Source organism: Hemibagrus wyckioides, linkage group LG10, assembly GCF_019097595.1.
Source record: "Hemibagrus wyckioides isolate EC202008001 linkage group LG10, SWU_Hwy_1.0, whole genome shotgun sequence".
In the NCBI taxonomy this organism is placed as follows: domain Eukaryota; kingdom Metazoa; phylum Chordata; class Actinopteri; order Siluriformes; family Bagridae; genus Hemibagrus; species Hemibagrus wyckioides.
The window spans coordinates 5,445,779-5,463,261 of record NC_080719.1 but is presented as its reverse complement, the minus strand read 5'-3'; the positions used below and the strand labels follow the sequence as shown (position 1 = coordinate 5,463,261).

Genomic DNA, 17,483 nt, shown 5'->3' with positions numbered 1-17,483 from the left:
ACAGCAGCAGACTTGTTAACCTTCAGGCCTTTTCACTGCTCAACCATTTGAACAAGAACGAAAGAGAGAGAGGAACAGAGGCAGAGAGATTTAGAAGAAGAGTTCCTTTAACAAAAATGAGACCGTCTATAAATGACCGCGTCTGATCTAAAGGTCAGAATGTAAGCTGATCAAATGAAGGAAAAAATAAATCTCTGTCTGTCGGTAGCGTGATATGAAATGTTAACAAGCGCCTGCAGCTAGATCACAAGCCTCGACTGTTTTTGTAGAAACGGTCCTCGTTCCGCGATGTGATGCGCGATCGCCTTTCTTTTCTTTCACATAAAGAAATAATAGCAAGCGGCGAAACGTCGGTCGGAAGTGTGTAAACGATGGCTCGCTGCAAAAACATGGCCATGTGCGTGCTTCGAATTCTGCGTTTAACACATCTATGTGGTTTGAACAACTAAATACATCTCCAGCACGCTGGTCACGTGATCGACTCTACCAACAGCTCCAGATATCTCCAGATAACTTACACACCAACATCAACAAAGGAGTGCTTCGGTTGCGACACCAGCCACCATCCTCAGTGTACGATCTGTTACCATAGAAACGCTAACTTATTAAAACAAAAATAATATTATAAACCTGTGGTCTGTACTGCAGCTGTTAATCCTCTCCTCTCACTAACCACTTCCTGACCAATCAGACGTGAAAATCTGTTCAAACGTCTGGACGATTTCAGATGATGTTTAAAGGCTGAAGCTAAATATAAACTTCTTGCCCTCAAGAACGCAGATTTTGCTGAATCTCTATCCGGGTTATTTTTAAAGGTCATTAGCCGTTTACTGAAAAGGGAAGCCGTGAAACGTGATCTGCGTTAGTTAGGCCGCGTTACTGCACACAATGGCACGACGTCTAAAGACGACACCGTTTCCTTGACAACAGGAACATTTAGACTTTCTCTAAAAACAGTGGCTCGGTTTGGATACACCTCCGGGACTGTACTTCTGTGAAAGTGCACTAGCAATGTGAGTTGAGGGAAAGCTGTGAGGAGGCGACAGGATGTGGCTTTCACGTGGCAGAAATAAAACCCTCCAGGTGTGCTGTTAAAGGAAAAGAAGAAATCAGAAACAGGGTCATGTGATGAATCCACCATGAAGGGGATTTTCTTGACCTCAAACAGCACAGCATTCATGTTTTATTCCTCTTGCACTTCGGCAAAGTTGCATTTCATTTTGTGGAACATACTGCAAATTATCCTTCACCAGCATACCCTGTACTCACTCAGTCCAGGTGAGAGAGACAAGACAAAAAGAAAGACAGAAAGAGAGAAAGACAGACACAGAGGCAGGAAGACAGACAGAAAGAAAGACAGGCAGGAAGAAACAAAGACAGACAGAAAGAACAACAGGCAGGAAGAAACAAAGACAGACAAAGAACAACAGAAAAAAAGACAAAAAGGAAGAAAGACAGACAGACAAGAGACAAACAGACTGACAAAAAAGAGACAGACAGACAGAGAGAGAGAGAGAAAGAAAGAAAGAAAGACAGACAGAGACAGACAGAGAGAGAGAGAGAGAAAACAAAGAAAGACAAAAAGACAGAAGAGAAAGAAAGACGGATGGACAGACAGACAGAAAGAAAGATGGACAGACAGACAGGAAAAAAAAAAAAAGACAGAAAGGAAAGAAAAGGAAAAAAAAAAAAAAAAAACACACCACCTTCTATAAATGTTAAATAAACTCCTCCAGATCAGCAGTAATCCTTATAATACAGTGTATTTTGAATGAATTTTTTCTGACTCCTTAATCAGGTAAACTGCCCACTCCACACGGCCCCCGAGTGAACTGCCCACTCCACACGGCCCCCGAGTGAACTGCCCACTCCACACGGCCCCCGAGTGAACTGCCCACTCCACACGGCCCCCGAGTGAACTGCCCACTCCACACGGCCCCCGAGTGAACTGCCCACTCCACACGGCCCCCGAGTGAACTGCCCACTCCACACGGCCCCCGAGTGAACTGCCCACTCCACACGGCCCCCGAGTGAACTGCCCACTCCACACGGCCCCCGAGTGAACTGCCCACTCCACACGGCCCCCGAGTGAACTGCCCACTCCACACGGCCCCCGAGTGAACTGCCCACTCCACACGGCCCCCGAGTGAACTGCCCACTCCACACGGCCCCGAGTGAACTGCCCACTCCACACGGCCCCGAAATCCGCTCTCAGAATCCTGTAACTGGATTAGAAACTTTTTGGACGATGGCGTGTTTACACACAGGAAGCGCTGCTGCTGAATCCTCAATCCTGACAGGAGCAGAAAGGCTGCACTTTCAGATCTGATATTTGTCTTTCCTCAGAAGAAAACGTGAGGCGTTATTGTCCTCGTATCTAAGAAACCGAGCGCACACTGTGGTTATAATTACAGGCGCTCGCAGCGCTCACCTCTATAATTAAGTACGTCGCTGAAAGAGATTTTGTGAGAATTTGTTTTCCAGGTCAACAGGTTTGTGCTCTCGGTCCACGCACCCTGAGGCCTGTGTGCCGATTATTAATACATCACAGCTTTGGCTTTGGTGTGCTCTTAGCGGCAAGACTGGAGGTCACTGTATCGACCGGGCCGAGGGGAGACTGCTGCATGGCGTCACCTCTGTACAATAATGACGGCGTTTAACACTCTGACTTTGTGAAGCTTCATCAGCGATGCTGAGGAATGTAAAACCGACGCAGGGAAATAACCTGAAACTTACATCTCTCACCACAGAGACTATTTAAACCACTGCTCTCGAAGGTGACCGATGAGAACGAAACACGGCACCACCGCCGGTTAAACACCACCCACCCACTACACACACTTCATATACAATAACGCAGAGCTAAGTGACTCCATTTGATTCGTTTATATTAATTGTCGTTAATCCACAAACGAGTGGCTTGAACCGATCCTGCAGCATGTGCAGTCTGACGTTTCTTCAGTTCCCCGCAAAAAATGTATTCCCATCTGTGTTTAGTTCCTATGTACTGTTTCACTCGAAAAGAAATGGAGGAAACAAAAAATATAACCATGGTTTCATCTTATCTTGTCATATAGAAGTGATCATCCTAATGCTTGGGAAAAAAGCACTAGAGATCATCGTCAATGCCTCTGGTGTGTGAGAGAGAGCGTGTAGCTTTTACAGTTAGCTAGCTCTGCTAATCTAACACCCGACCATCCACTGACCAGTGCCTGGTGAGATATTCGCTTGGTGTTTAACTTGAAACACTCGCTCCCTCACCACCGCCTCGAATCGCCCCAGCGTTTCTGAGAAATCGGAAAGAAGTGCAGAGTCGTCTGTCTTGAGGAGGCTCCCGTGTCCAAACCATGCTGTCATGGCAACGTATATCAACACCCTCAGAAGACTCGAGACAATGAACTCCACAGTGGCATTAAGCTGAATAAACAGAGCTGACGTTAAACGGTAGAATTTTTTTACCATGCCAGCGTTGAGAAAATAACTGATAGGAATCTGCTCTCCCCTCCCCTGACTTCACCACAAGCAAAACAACTTTCTCAGTTGGTATTATTAACCCAGCCAGGGGAAATCCCTTCAACCCCCCTGCGATGACTTCTGCGAGACCTGAAGCTGAATTATTACACACTTTATGAGTCACTGTGTCTGAATGTGTTGTCTTATTTTCTCTCTCTCTCTTGATGCATCACAGAAAGTTTCAGAACGTAAAATCAGCGAGAAAGGCAGTTGACACGTTTTCATGTGAGAAGTTTGGCGGTTTTAGGTGGCACTCCGACAGATGGGAAATGTTGCTCGATTGCTGACGAGACAACGCGTGAGTGAAGGAATTACATACTCTACATTGGCAAAAGTTTTGGGACACCTCTCCAAATGATTGAATTCAGGTGATGTTTTTCAGGGGTTGAGCTTGGCCTCTTAATTCCAGTGAAAGGAACTCTTAATGCTTCAGCATACCAAGACATTTTGGACAATTTCATGCTCCCAACGTTTTGGGAACAGTTTGGGGATGACCGCTTCCTGTTCCAACATGACTGCTCACCAGTGCACAAAGCAGGGTCCATAAAGACATGGATGAGCGAGTTTGGTGTGGAGGAACTTCACAGAGTCCTGACCTCAACCTGATAGAACACCTTTGTGAAGAATTAGAGCAGAGACTGAGAGCCAGGTCTTCTCGTCCAACATCAGTGCCTGACCTCACAAATGCACTTCTAGAGGAATGGTCAAAAATTCCCATAAACGCACTCCTAAACCTTGTGGAAAGTCTTCCCAGAAGAGTTGAAGCTGTTATAGCTGCAAAAGGGCGGGAAAACTCCATATTACATGCATGTAAAGGCCCATGTCCCCAAACTTTTGGCAATACCGTGTTTCTGACAACCTTCTTCACATCTGCTCTTCTTCATGTTGTGGACTGCAAAGACTGAGGAGTCGATCTCCTCATGATCTCTAACAGATTCCTGTCTGCTCTCGACAGCACAATAAAATATCTTCATCTTTTATCTCACAAGCTCGTCCATGTGGAAGAAGTTTAAGACTTCTGGCTATCGTCTGACCCTTCCTCGTCGTTTTCCGTCTCGTTTCTCCTGAAGTGACCTCTTTATCCCCCCCGACACACCGGGGCAGTGCTTCCAATCCCACTGCCTCCTCTGGAGGGAAAGAAAAACCCACTCCAGTCTTCTTATTAACCCACTGACCAGACCCACTGGACATCCAGCCGATTTCTATTTAAAGAGCCTGCAGCGACTTGAGGGCTTTGACAGATCTTTCATTTATCAGGCTTTTGTTTGTTTATCCTCCTTCGCTTTTCCCCCTCTGAGCTCTCTCGCTGTTTGCCCTGAAAGGTGAAATGAGGCATGCTGGAAATCCGGCAGCCCACAATAGGAGACAGCTGCCCCTCTCTCTTTATATATCTCTCTCCCTCCCTGTACCCCCCCCCCCTCTCTCTCACTCTCTCTTTACCCCTCTTTCTCTCCACCTCTCTCTCATTTTCGCCCTCTCTTTCTGTCTCATTTTATCTCCCTCTATTGCTCTCATTCCACCTCTCTTTCTCTCACTCCCATTTTCTCTCTCTCCAACTTTTCTACTCTCTCTCCCTCCTTTCCACTCTCTCTCCTTCTTTTTCTTTCTGTCCCTCCTTTCCACTCTCTCTCCTTCTTTCTCTCCTCATCCTTTTCACTCTCTCTCCCTCCCTCCTTTTCACTCCCTCTTTCTCTCCCTCCTTTTCACTTTCACATTTCTCTCCCTCCTTTCCACTCTCTCTCCTTCTTTCTCTCCTCATCCGTTTCACTCTCTCTCCCTCCCTCCTTTTCACTCCCTCTTTCTCTCCCTCCTTTTCACTTTCACATTTCTCTCCCTTCTTTTCACTCCCTCTCTCCTCTATTCACTCTCTCTCCTTCTTTCTCCTCATTCTTTTCACTCTCCCTCACTGTCTCTCTTTTTCACTCTCCCTCCCTCCTTTTCACTCTCTATCTTTCTCTCCCTCATTTCTCCTCCCTCTCCTTCTCTCCCTCTTTTTCACTCTCTCTCACATTTCTCTCCCTTCTTTTCACTCCCTCTCTCCTCTATTCACTCTCTCTCCTTCTTTCTCCTCATTCTTTTCACTCTCCCTCACTGTCTCTCTTTTTCACTCTCCCTCCCTCCTTTTCACTCTCTATCTTTCTCTCCCTCATTTCTCCTCCCTCTCCTTCTCTCCCTCTTTTTCACTCACATTTCTCTCCCTTCTTTTCACTCCCTCTCTCCTTTATTCACTCTCTCTTTCACTCTCTCTCTCGTTCTCTGTTTTTCACTCCCTCTCTCTTTCTCCTTTCTCTCCCTCTCTCTGTGTTTGAGCTTTTCAGGAGCTGAATTAGCAGTAAGCTCAAGGCTCACCCTTCCCCCTACGCTGGTACAGAATCACTCGTCCTCGCCTTACAAAGCTTTTTAGTAGGGGAAAAAAAACCAACATGCTGAGGGAAAAGAGCTTTGTTTGCAGATCCGGGATCATTTTTAACACGAGCTTCTGAGTCGTTTCACCGCCTCGTACAGTTTATGCACTCGGAAATCTTTTGGAAGACTGCCAAGGAGAACCTGTGTGAACGTAAAAGAGCTCAATTATTACAACAAATCTTCCTTTCAGAGATGAAAAGCGCCGAGTGTGTGTGTGTGTGGCACGCTGGAATGCAGGTTGAAGAGTCACTCGGAGGTCAGCGGCAGAAACTTGTCACAAAATGGCAGCGTAGGCGTGCGACACGTGAGGCAAGAACCCCAACATCACGTTACACCGAGTGTTTATCGGCGTGAAATTTTCCGCCAACGCGACTCTGTGAGCGAACGCTTTACTAATCAGCACCTCGAAATCCCACTGAGACTCTAATAACAGGTGAGAGCTTTAAATGTCTAAGAATCCGACCTTCAGTGTTACTCAGCGACGGCGCTGCTCTGTTCTCGCTGTTGATTGGTCAGAAGGAAGTCGATTCATTTTTATGCTCGCTCTGATACATCATTATTTCCATAGTAACAGCCTGTTTTTGTGGAAGTAGTTTTTCCTGAGAAATGAAAAGGTTGCGTAACTTCAGCAGTAGGTTTTGTCATATAAACGTTCAGATCGCTGTTTATGCGTCATTCTACAATGTTAAAAGTATCTATAAATGGATAAAAAGTACCATTTGGGCTGGGAAATTCCTGTAGCACAATGTAAAAAGACACTTAAAATGTAATCAGAAGGTTAACAGATGCTCTGCTTTGTCCTGTTGTTTATTTTCCGAAAACAACCCAATATCTCTACCGAGCCGGTTCCTCTTTATCCAGTCATTCGTTTCTATATCACCAAATTAAGCAATTTATGATGCTAATTTACGACCTATATACTGAATACTGCAAGGGAATTCAGAACTATTAGATACATTTGTCTTATAATGAAAGCTTATGTAATGGGCTTTAGCACCAACTCTACCCCGTGAGGACTTCCTGACCCTGTGTCATTCTTATAACATAAAACAAATCACGAGCTGTCAATCATTCAACACACGTGATAATACACACAGTTAATAATGCTGAACTAACACGGTTAGCCGCTGACGCCATCGTACTGCGGTGTGGCCCAAAGATTCAGGTCCATTTCGTGTACTTTATTAATTAGTGAACAGTCGAATGGTACAAATGCTGCTGTTGAAGAGATCATAAAGTCAGCAGACTCGGTGGTGTTGCTGCATTAAGCAGTGAAATCGCAACAGAGTCGGTGGACAAATATCAAACCGCTGCTTTAAGAAGAAATGAACAAAAGGCAATGATGTTAAAAGACAGGAGACTGGAATGAATCGAGGAGACAATCATAAACTGATTACAGATCAATAAAATACAGAAAACGTGTGTAAAATTCCTATCTTTTTTTGCAAGTGTGATCAATAATTTCCTTCATGGGATCTATCTATCTATCTATCTATCTATCTATCTATCTATCTATCTATCTATCTATCTATCTATCTATCTATCTATCTATCTATCCATCTCTATTACCATCTATGTCTATCTGTATGTCTCTATCTATCAATCTCCATCAATGTCTATATATCTAAATCTACCTATCAACATCCGTCTATATCCATCTGTCTATCTATCCATCTCTATTAGCATCTATGTCTATCTGTCTGTCTGTCTGTCTGTCTGTCTGTCCATCTCTAGTACCATCTATCTATCTATCTTACCATCTATGTCTATATATCTATGTCTATCTGTATGTCTCTATATATCTATGTCTATCTGTATGTCTCTATATATCTATGTCTATCTGTATGTCTCTATATATCTATGTCTATCTGTATGTCTCTATATATCTATCTATCTATCTATCTATCTATCTATCTATCTATCTATGTCTATATATCTGTATGTATCTATCTATGTCTATATATCTGTATGTATCTATCTATCTATCTATCTATCTATCTATCTCCATCAATGTCAGTCTATCTATCTATCTATCTATCTATCTATCTATCTATCTATCTATCTATCTATCTATCCGTATCTGTCTGTAAAAATGTTGGTCAGTTATGACTCAGTCATATTATCAAATTCTGAATTGTTTCCTTATGAATCAAAATCAATCATTTACTCCTACGAACAAAACCTGCTTTTAAAACCAAAAATCGCATGACATTCAGTCTCATTGTCAACTTTTGACTCTCTGCATTCTAAATCAAATCGGACTTGGTCTTTGCATTATAAACTGAAATCATGTCGTATCAGAGTCAGTGCTATCAGTGGAAAAATATCAGATTGCTCAAATAAACAATCATTAATAGATCAATATATATATATAAGGTGGAAAACAGACAGACAACTGGTGTGTAAAGAATAAATCAGATTTTTTAAACGCGAGTGTGAACAAATGTTGGTCAGTAAATCAAACCAAAGTGAATAGCAGATTCAGTCGGGTCATCAAGTCAAACCATATCACACACTGTAGCAGATTCAGAGTGGTATCGCCAAACATCGACTTAACCAGTAAAAATGTTGCTGGTGGAGAGTTAATAAACCATTACAGAGATCATCACTCCATCACAAAACAAACACAAGTTGGACTAAGAGGCCATTTTGTCTCGTCTCATTACTCATTTTCTACATGGATCAAATCAGCAATATGGACTAATCCCCTTCTCTAGAACAGTCTTCACATAATAAACAGTATTATTGTACAGGGATTCCTCAAATCCCCTTAAAGGCTACAACATACGGCTCTGTCTCGGTTTCATTAGGTGTAAAGAACCGATTCTTAGTTCTGGCCAGTTCTCATTACGAGCTACACACCACAGTTCCCACTAGCTCCTTTCTCACCACCACACGTCACCTCTCACATACTAGAGATACGGCAGAGATACAACACTGTTCAGATCCACAGCCTCTGGAGGATCCAGTGTACCCAAAACGGCACGCCTTCTTGTGGTAAGGTTTCGGTTCTTTGTCGGGGTACGAACTACGCTGGCTCAGTTCCTCTCTTCAGTTCAGAAAAGTCATGACTTTAATCAGAGGTCTCGTAATAGTTATAAACTTATCTTCACTTAATTAGCAGTGGAAAGTGCTGGAATTTAAAAATAAGAAACAAACTGAGGCATTGACATGGAGTGTGAAAAACACTGGTTGCTCATCACTTCAAATCATATCGTATCAGATTTAGCCGCATCGCCAAATATCGCCTTCGAATGATCAAAGCTTTATCATATGTTGAGAGGAAGCCTGAGGTTTACACCCCCAGAAGTAACCTTTGAACCAAAAAGCCGGTCTCTGCAACACACATGACTAGCTACACATTTACACCCTTTTTGATCTGATTTCCAAGCAAACGATTCATGGGGCCGGGGAAAGTTTCACATCTGGGTCACTTTCTACGTGATAAAACGTGTCAAACGCACACACTTACCTTTTCGTTCTTCACCTTCTTTAACGCTCGGCACTCGACGTTATCCATGTCCTCGGGTTCCGATTTAATGGACATTGGTACTATTCCTACAGATTCCAGAGCGTTATTCCCGTGCGGCTCCGTCACAGCCATGTCCATGTTCTGAGTACTGTCGAAGGAGGCGCTGCGCGTATTGTTCCCAAGTGCTTGAGCGTTAGCAGCCGCCTCCTTCTCGATCGCGACCACGGCGACCGCCCCTTCGCTTTTCTCCTTCTTGCTTTTCCCGCTCGATACCTCTTTGTCCTTTTTGCTATTCGGTACGCCGCGGGCCGCTTTCCCACCTTTCTCCATGCCTTTTCCAGGCGCGGCGTTCCCGGTGCCTCCTGAACTGCCTGTCGTACCAGTAACCTCCACTTGGGTTCGTCCCTGGTGCTCTTTTTTCACGCCGTCTCCCGCCGGAGACTTGGTACTATTGTCCTTGGAGTTCTTGTTGCGCTTCGATTTGGATTTGCTCTCTTTGCCTTGAGGGGCGCCGACGGGGCTCACGAACTTGATATTGTCGGGAAGAGCAGCGACGGCGCTGGGCGGAGCTGCCATTCCCCCCGCCTCCTTGGAGCCAGACATCTCGAGTTTGTCCTTCTCTAAGTCAGCTTCGAGGTCGATGATCAGATTGCCGACGCCGATGTCCCACTCATCACCGCTGTCGTAAGGGTCCACCGCATTCGAGTCCACACCTTTCCCGCCTGCAGTGCCACCACTTAGGGACATTTTAGTGCCAGCTCCCCGAGTCTGTCACTGTAACGTCTGATTGCTCAGACTTCCAGGGGGTGGGGAGTAGGGGAAACAGGGGCTTCAGCGTATCGATACCAACTTCCCAAACACCCACATCTTGCCCTAAAGTGAAGAAATGATAGCAATTACAAAAAGAAAACGTATATTAGCTCATACTCCAAGTCAAACAGAACATTTTAATGACCGACAGAATGACCCATAAACTCCTTGGTTTTGTAGGGTGCCATTACTTTTGTTCTTCACAGCTGGCTTAAATACTACTGATATTCTTATCAATTACATGCGAGATCTTATCAGTAGCATGACAACTTTTTAAAAACGATTAACAACTATATGAAACATTTCATTTCAGATTTTTTATTATATACAGATATTTCACCCATTCTCAGTATTTAAAATTCTTTTTTTTTTTTTTTTAGTTTTTTTTAGCTAAATTATACTGTATGTAGTGATGAGTATTATATCATGATAAAATATCTTTGCCTGGCTTTAAAGCTAGTCTTATTTATCCAAAAAATCTTTCACTAAATTCAGGTATACTGGAAACAAATAAGCGATTTAAACCAGAACGAGCGAAAACAACTACAGCGGCAAGCGTGCGATTACAGACCTCGAATCTAAATCAAGTACGCTAATTTATACTAATTCTCGCAGGATATAAATGTTTTGGTCTAAACGTGTGAGCTTTTCATGAAAATCCCACTTCCTGCGAGTCATTTTTTGGATAATCGTGTTTGCATCCGGCGTAATAAACGACCGCCGTCCAGCTCAAAGTAAAAAAGCAAACTGCGGTGTGTGAGAATGAGATTAACGAAGAATAAAAGCAGGAAAATAAAGCTACAATTAGCACAAAGCCTCAGTGGGGCAGGGCTGCTTAAAACCCGTGCTTAGTCTAAGCTCGATGCCCGTAAACTAATTGAAGCAGCCTTTCACAGGCCGCCGAGCTCAGAGAGGCTTAGCGCTCCGAAGCTTGAAAGGCTAACCCTAGCCAAAGGAGCACGACCTTTGACCCATGTCATTGTAAATAATTAACACTGACGTCTGCAGCATCTGTCCGGAGGAGATTGTAAAGGCAGATAAAGCTAGACAAAAACAGCCCGCACCCACAGGCTTTACACGGAGTTATCGGCTTAATATAAACGTACGTGGGCGTGATTAGCGTGCCGCTACGTTCTCGAGCAGCACCGGGACATGCGGTGCTGCTCCAGCTTGGATACATTACACTCTTTCATGTCTTTTGATCTTTACTACGTTGCATCCATCAGCTCAGATGGCAGGCGAGGAGCGTGAAAGTCATCGTTTATCACTTGCGGTGTCATCACATACAGCTGTGTATTCAGCTTCACGCTGAAGAGATCTCCTGTCACGGTGTCACGGCTGAGCGTGAGATTGGACCTATCTAGTGGCTCTTGTTATTCTGACTAGATTGTGAACCTTGGGCCTCTAAATATTACAGATTGACCGTAGCTTTAAAGGTGGGAAAGAAAAGGGGGCGTGGACTGATGCAACACATGACACATCAATATGACAGGAAAAGTACCAGATGCCGGTTACGGGTCGGTTACTGCGGCGTCATCGTTTGATCGGGTTTGGTTTTTTTCTTGGCTCGACTGTAACCGTTGTATAAAATGATATGAAACAGATGAGCAACTCTCTTAATAGAATTCTTGGGTTGTGTTTAGAGAGTAAAAACATTCACAGCTTTATTCTGCTCAGCGGCTCAGACAAGCCAAGATTCATCAAAGGAAGATTTTTTTTTTGTTTTGCTCTGGAGTCAGACAGCAGGTTATTACAGTTCAGGGGGAAAGTAAAGCGTGTGCTATTTTGTAACACGTGTTGTTATTTTTGTAGATCTTTGTAGCTCCACACACTCGAAATCATCTGACATGACAGATCTCGATCTCTCGATTCGTGAAGCTGTTCACGATACAATCATCCTAAAGCAGAGTTCTTATCCTTCGTGTCTGGCTGCGAAGCCACAGAAACACAGTGCATACACGGCGGCACAGCGGTGTCCAGACCAACATATAATTGTATCAAAGACGGCACAGATCTGATTCCCTGCACAGATACAGGGTTGATGGCAGCAGATGATGATAATGGATCGAATGTTACGATACTGTAACAAACAACAAAAGACTGGAACTGGGTTTCAAAAAGAAATGAGCTATTAACTGGAAATATTTTGATAAAAAGAGACTTGATTGATTTCTTTATATATTTCCACGTTATACTTTATGATACACGACTAAAATACACGCGAGATTTGTGTAAAACTGTTAGCAAGGCAGCGCCACACTACCGCTGTGCTAGTTAGACTGTTTTACTGCTCAGAGCTCCAGTCTCTCTTTCAGCTAACAACATCACTGTCTGTATTTAAGCGGTTTTATGGAGGAAAATCTTCTGAAAAATATTTAAAGGGATTTAATCTTCCTTTTTTTTTTTGATACACATACAAGAGGTGCGTCCAAGCCTCCTGGTGGTCCAGTGACAGGATCCTGCGCTCTCATTGCTGTGGTCCGGGTTCAATTCCCGGGCAGGGCGCTAACCCAGCCACTGAAAGGTTAACTCTCAGTGCCAGTCCCAAGCCTGGATTAAATGTGAGGGTTGCTTCAGAAAGGGCATCCGAAGCAAAACTTGTGCCAAATCGAAACACGCGGACCAAATGATCCACTGTGGCAACCCTGAACAGGGAGCAGCCGAAAGAACGACAACATACAAGAGGTGTGTCCCAAATCACACACTTAAGCACTACTCTACACCATTTTCTAGTATACTCCTTCAAGTACTTCTCGAAGCACTCGGATGATAAAACTTTTATTCAACCAAAAAACTCTGTGAGCAAACTGCTGCAGACTTCATGCACTCAACACTTGCAGTTTTGCTTACAGAGGAGAGAGAGAGAGGCGGGGCCATGAGGTGCTGAATTTTCAAGACGGCCGACAACGACCCGGTGGACAAGACATCTTACAAATGTCTTAAATGCAACATTTTAATTTACAATTCATTGTATTCTGCTAAAGCGAGCAGCATTATACATCTAGTTAGTAAAAACATTACTGCTCCATTTAAGACGATACTAAACTTCATACACTAGACCCTAGAGTATATAGAGCATCGCATGTTTGACATCCTGCTAACCATCACATCCTATAATTCATCCTAAACCACTTCCTCTTTTTCCACTCTGGAAGAAGATAAAGACGACACTGAGGTGACGGCACATCCTGGTCAGGACACGAAGCCTGCGACTGATTCATTAAGCTAAACGCCACGGAGGAGCTGTCGTCTAATCTCTCACAGATGTCCGAGCCTTCAAGCCTGAAAACCTGCAGCTGCCCCTCCTGCTAGAACCGAGCGGTGCGGGGTCAGGCTCGAGTTCGCACCATCTGGAGCCGAGCCGCGGAGAACCGAGCACTTCCCGTGTCCTGTTATCGCAAAACTGACACTTAGGGAATCCCTCGAGCTTCTCGAAATGTCAGGAAGGAGCGCGATGGGGGGAAAAAAATGGAAGTGGGTGGAACTGGTCAATGATAGCTAAGTGGAGAAGGTTATTACAGAGACATTGAGAGAGAGAGAGAGAGAAAGATTTGAGAAGAGTGCAAGGGGGAAAACGGTCACTGGGGTAAATAAAAAGGGTAAAAAAAAAAAAAGAAACTCACTAACTGGGTAACTATTCACACCATTTTATTATCTAAGGACAAACTTAAGCTGAATAATTTTAAAAATATAAAACATGGGCATTTTTACTTTCACACAAAACTCGAGCTCTGGAAGATCTGAAGCCTGTATTCTACTGTTTTCTGTTTTCTCTGGTGACGAATCTTCTTACGTTTCGTTAAACTGAACACAGAAAAGCTTTCCTCCTTTACAGTCTCGCTCGTGCCTTGTTAGCAGTTCGCCCTTTACTTTATTTAGCTACTAATAATTAGCCACCCAATCAATCATCGCTAACGCACATCCGCCTTAATCAATAACTTATGAATTATAAATATAGGAGCTGTACATCTCAGAACACGAAAAACTGTTTATATAGATTTTATAGAGAGAGGTTTATATGGTGTAATTAACTGTTGTGACATTTTAATTTTGGGAAGGATTCTGTACGTTAAAATGCGCTAAAATCTGCATACGCAAATAAGGAGGTGGAGATATGGTTAAACATGTGACCTTGGTTATTTATGTACTCGTGTGTGTTGAACGTGTAATAGTCCACCATTTTTATTAAATTATGTACTCATACAAATACCCTGGAGGATATGTGGAACGCATCCTGTGGAGTGTTTTACAGAGTTGTTTTTGTCCACCTCATATCTGCCTTTATAGACACTCTACGAGCTGCCCGAGAGCCTGGGGGGGAGGCGGAGCTTTGTGACTGATGCTGCCAAGGTGTCGGACTCCTGAACGAGGGAAAGGCAGGAGGAGAGGCGGTGTTTAACCCCGCGGCAGCTCTACAGGCTACACGCTGCGTCTGAGCACCTGAAATCAGCTCGAGACGGCAGACGCGGATCGATGCTGCGATCTCCAGCACTTTAGCGCCTGCCAATTCTCGGCCCACATAATTGGCGAAACAGAGCTACCGACGGAGCAGCCGCCGCTCTGTGTTGAAACGTTGAGAAAGACGGAGCGTATATGCTTTCTCCGCGTCGTTCTGGGATATGAGCTCATTCACTAATGTAACTATTACTGAAAGGCATTAGCACTGCTTTTAGGAATCTCGCTCAGCGCACACATTTCTTCACGCCGTGTTATCTCTGGACGGGAGAACATCGGCTGGGTCTGCTCACGCACTGGGGGAATGGCAGGAATCTGAGCGTTAAATTCGATCAGTCACGTAACATGTTTTCCTGATGATTGGGGTGTTCCAGTGTATTGTTCTGGGCTGAACAGGAGGGAAGAGGAGCAATGAAAAGCTCTCACATGACTCAAACAATACAGGAGAAATCTATACAGCTTATTCCCACACACACACCCCTCAACACCAAACACCAACACACACACACACCCCTCAACACCAAACACCAACACACCAACACACACCCCTCAACACCAAACACCAACACACCAACACACACCCCTCAACACCAAACACCAACACACACCCCTCAACACCAAACACCAACACACACCCCTCAACACCAACACACACACACCCCTCAACACCAAACACCAACACACCAACACACACCCCTCAACACCAAACACCAACACACACACCCCTCAACACCAAACACCAACACACACCCCTCAACACCAAACACCAACACACACCCCTCAACACCAACACACACACACCCCTCAACACCAAACACCAACACACACACCTCAACACCAACACACACACCTCAACACCAACACACACACCTCAACACCAACACACACACCTCAAGACCAAACACCAACACACACACCCGCCTCAACACCAAACACCAACACACACACACCCCTCAACACCAAATACCAACACACACACACCCCTCAACACCAAACACCAACACACACACACCCCTCAACACCAAACACCAACACACACACCTCAACACCAAACACCAACACACACACACACCCCTCAACACCAAACACCAACACACACACCCCTCAACACCAAACACCAACACACACCCCTCAACACCAAACACCAAACACCAACACACACCCCTCAACACCAACACACACACACCCCTCAACACCAAACACCAACACACACACCTCAACACCAACACACACCCCTCAACACCAACACACACACACCCCTCAACACCAAACACCAACACACACACCTCAACACCAACACACACACCTCAACACCAAACACCAACACACACACACACCTCAACACCAAACACCAACACACACACACACCTCAACACCAAACACCAACACACACACACACCTCAACACCAAACACCAACACACACACACCTCAACACCAAACACCAACACACACACACCTCAACACCAACACACACACACACCTCAACACCAAACACCAACACACACACACACACACCTCAACACCAAACACCAACACACACACACCTCAACACCAAACACCAACACACACACACCTCAACACCAAACACCAACACACACACACACACCTCAACACCAAACACCAACACACACACACACACCTCAACACCAAACACCAACACACACACCTCAACACCAAACACCAACACACACACACACCTCAACACCAAACACCAACACACACACACACACACCTCAACACCAAACACCAACACACACATCCAACAACCAAACACCAGCACACACTCCCTCACAACCAAACACCAGCACACACTCCCTCACAACCAAACACCAGCACACATCCCCTCACAACCAAACACCAGCACACATCCCCTCACAACCGAACACCAACACACACACCCCTCACAAACACCAACACACACTCCCTCACAACCAAACACCAACACACACACCCCCTCACAACCAAACACCAACACACATCCCCTCACAACCAAACACCAACACACACTCCCTCACAACCAAACACCAACACACATCCCCTCAACCAAAGACCAACACACACCCCCCACAACCAAAGACCATCCCACACCCCCCACAACCAAAGACCAACACCCCCCCCCACAAACACCAACACACACCCCCTCACAACCAAACACCAACACACACACCCCCTCACAACCAAACACCAACACACACCCCCTCACAACCAAACACCAACACACCCCCCCCCCCCACCAAACACACCCCCCCCCCCACCACCAAACACCACCACACCCCCCCTCACAACCAAACACCAACACACACCCCCCCACAAACACCAACACACACCCCCTCACAACCAAACACCAACACACACCCCCCACAACCAAACACCAACACACACATCCTCACAACCAAACACCAACACACATCCCCTCACAACCAAACACCCACACACACTCCCTCACAACCAAACACCAACACACATCCCCTCACAACCAAACACCAACACACACCCCCCACAACCAAACACCAACACACACACCCCTCACAAACACCAACACACACTCCCTCACAACCAAACACCAACACACATCCCCTCACAACCAAACACACACACCCCCTCACAACCAAACACCAACACACACCCCCACACAACCAAACACCATCCCACACCCCCTCACAACCAAACACACACACCCCCTCACAACCAAACACACACACCCCCTCACAACCAAACACCAACACACACCCCCTCACAACCAAACACCAACACACACCCCCTCACAAACACCAACACACACTTCACAAACACCAACAGACACACCTCACATCCAAACACACACCT

At 45.1% G+C, this 17,483-nt stretch overlaps 1 protein-coding gene across 2 annotated transcripts in view; it reads right to left on the bottom strand.

Annotated features, from left to right (window-relative positions):
* The window catches only part of LOC131360354 (zinc finger protein 609-like), a 59,481-nt gene that overhangs the window by 32,899 nt on the left and 9,099 nt on the right, over positions 1-17,483 (bottom strand). For both annotated transcript variants that reach the window (XM_058400735.1, XM_058400734.1), the window contains exon 2: positions 9,392-10,264. In XM_058400735.1, the coding sequence (XP_058256718.1) occupies positions 9,392-10,138 (747 nt within the window). In that variant the 5' untranslated portion in view covers positions 10,139-10,264. The remainder of the gene's footprint in view (positions 1-9,391; positions 10,265-17,483) is intronic.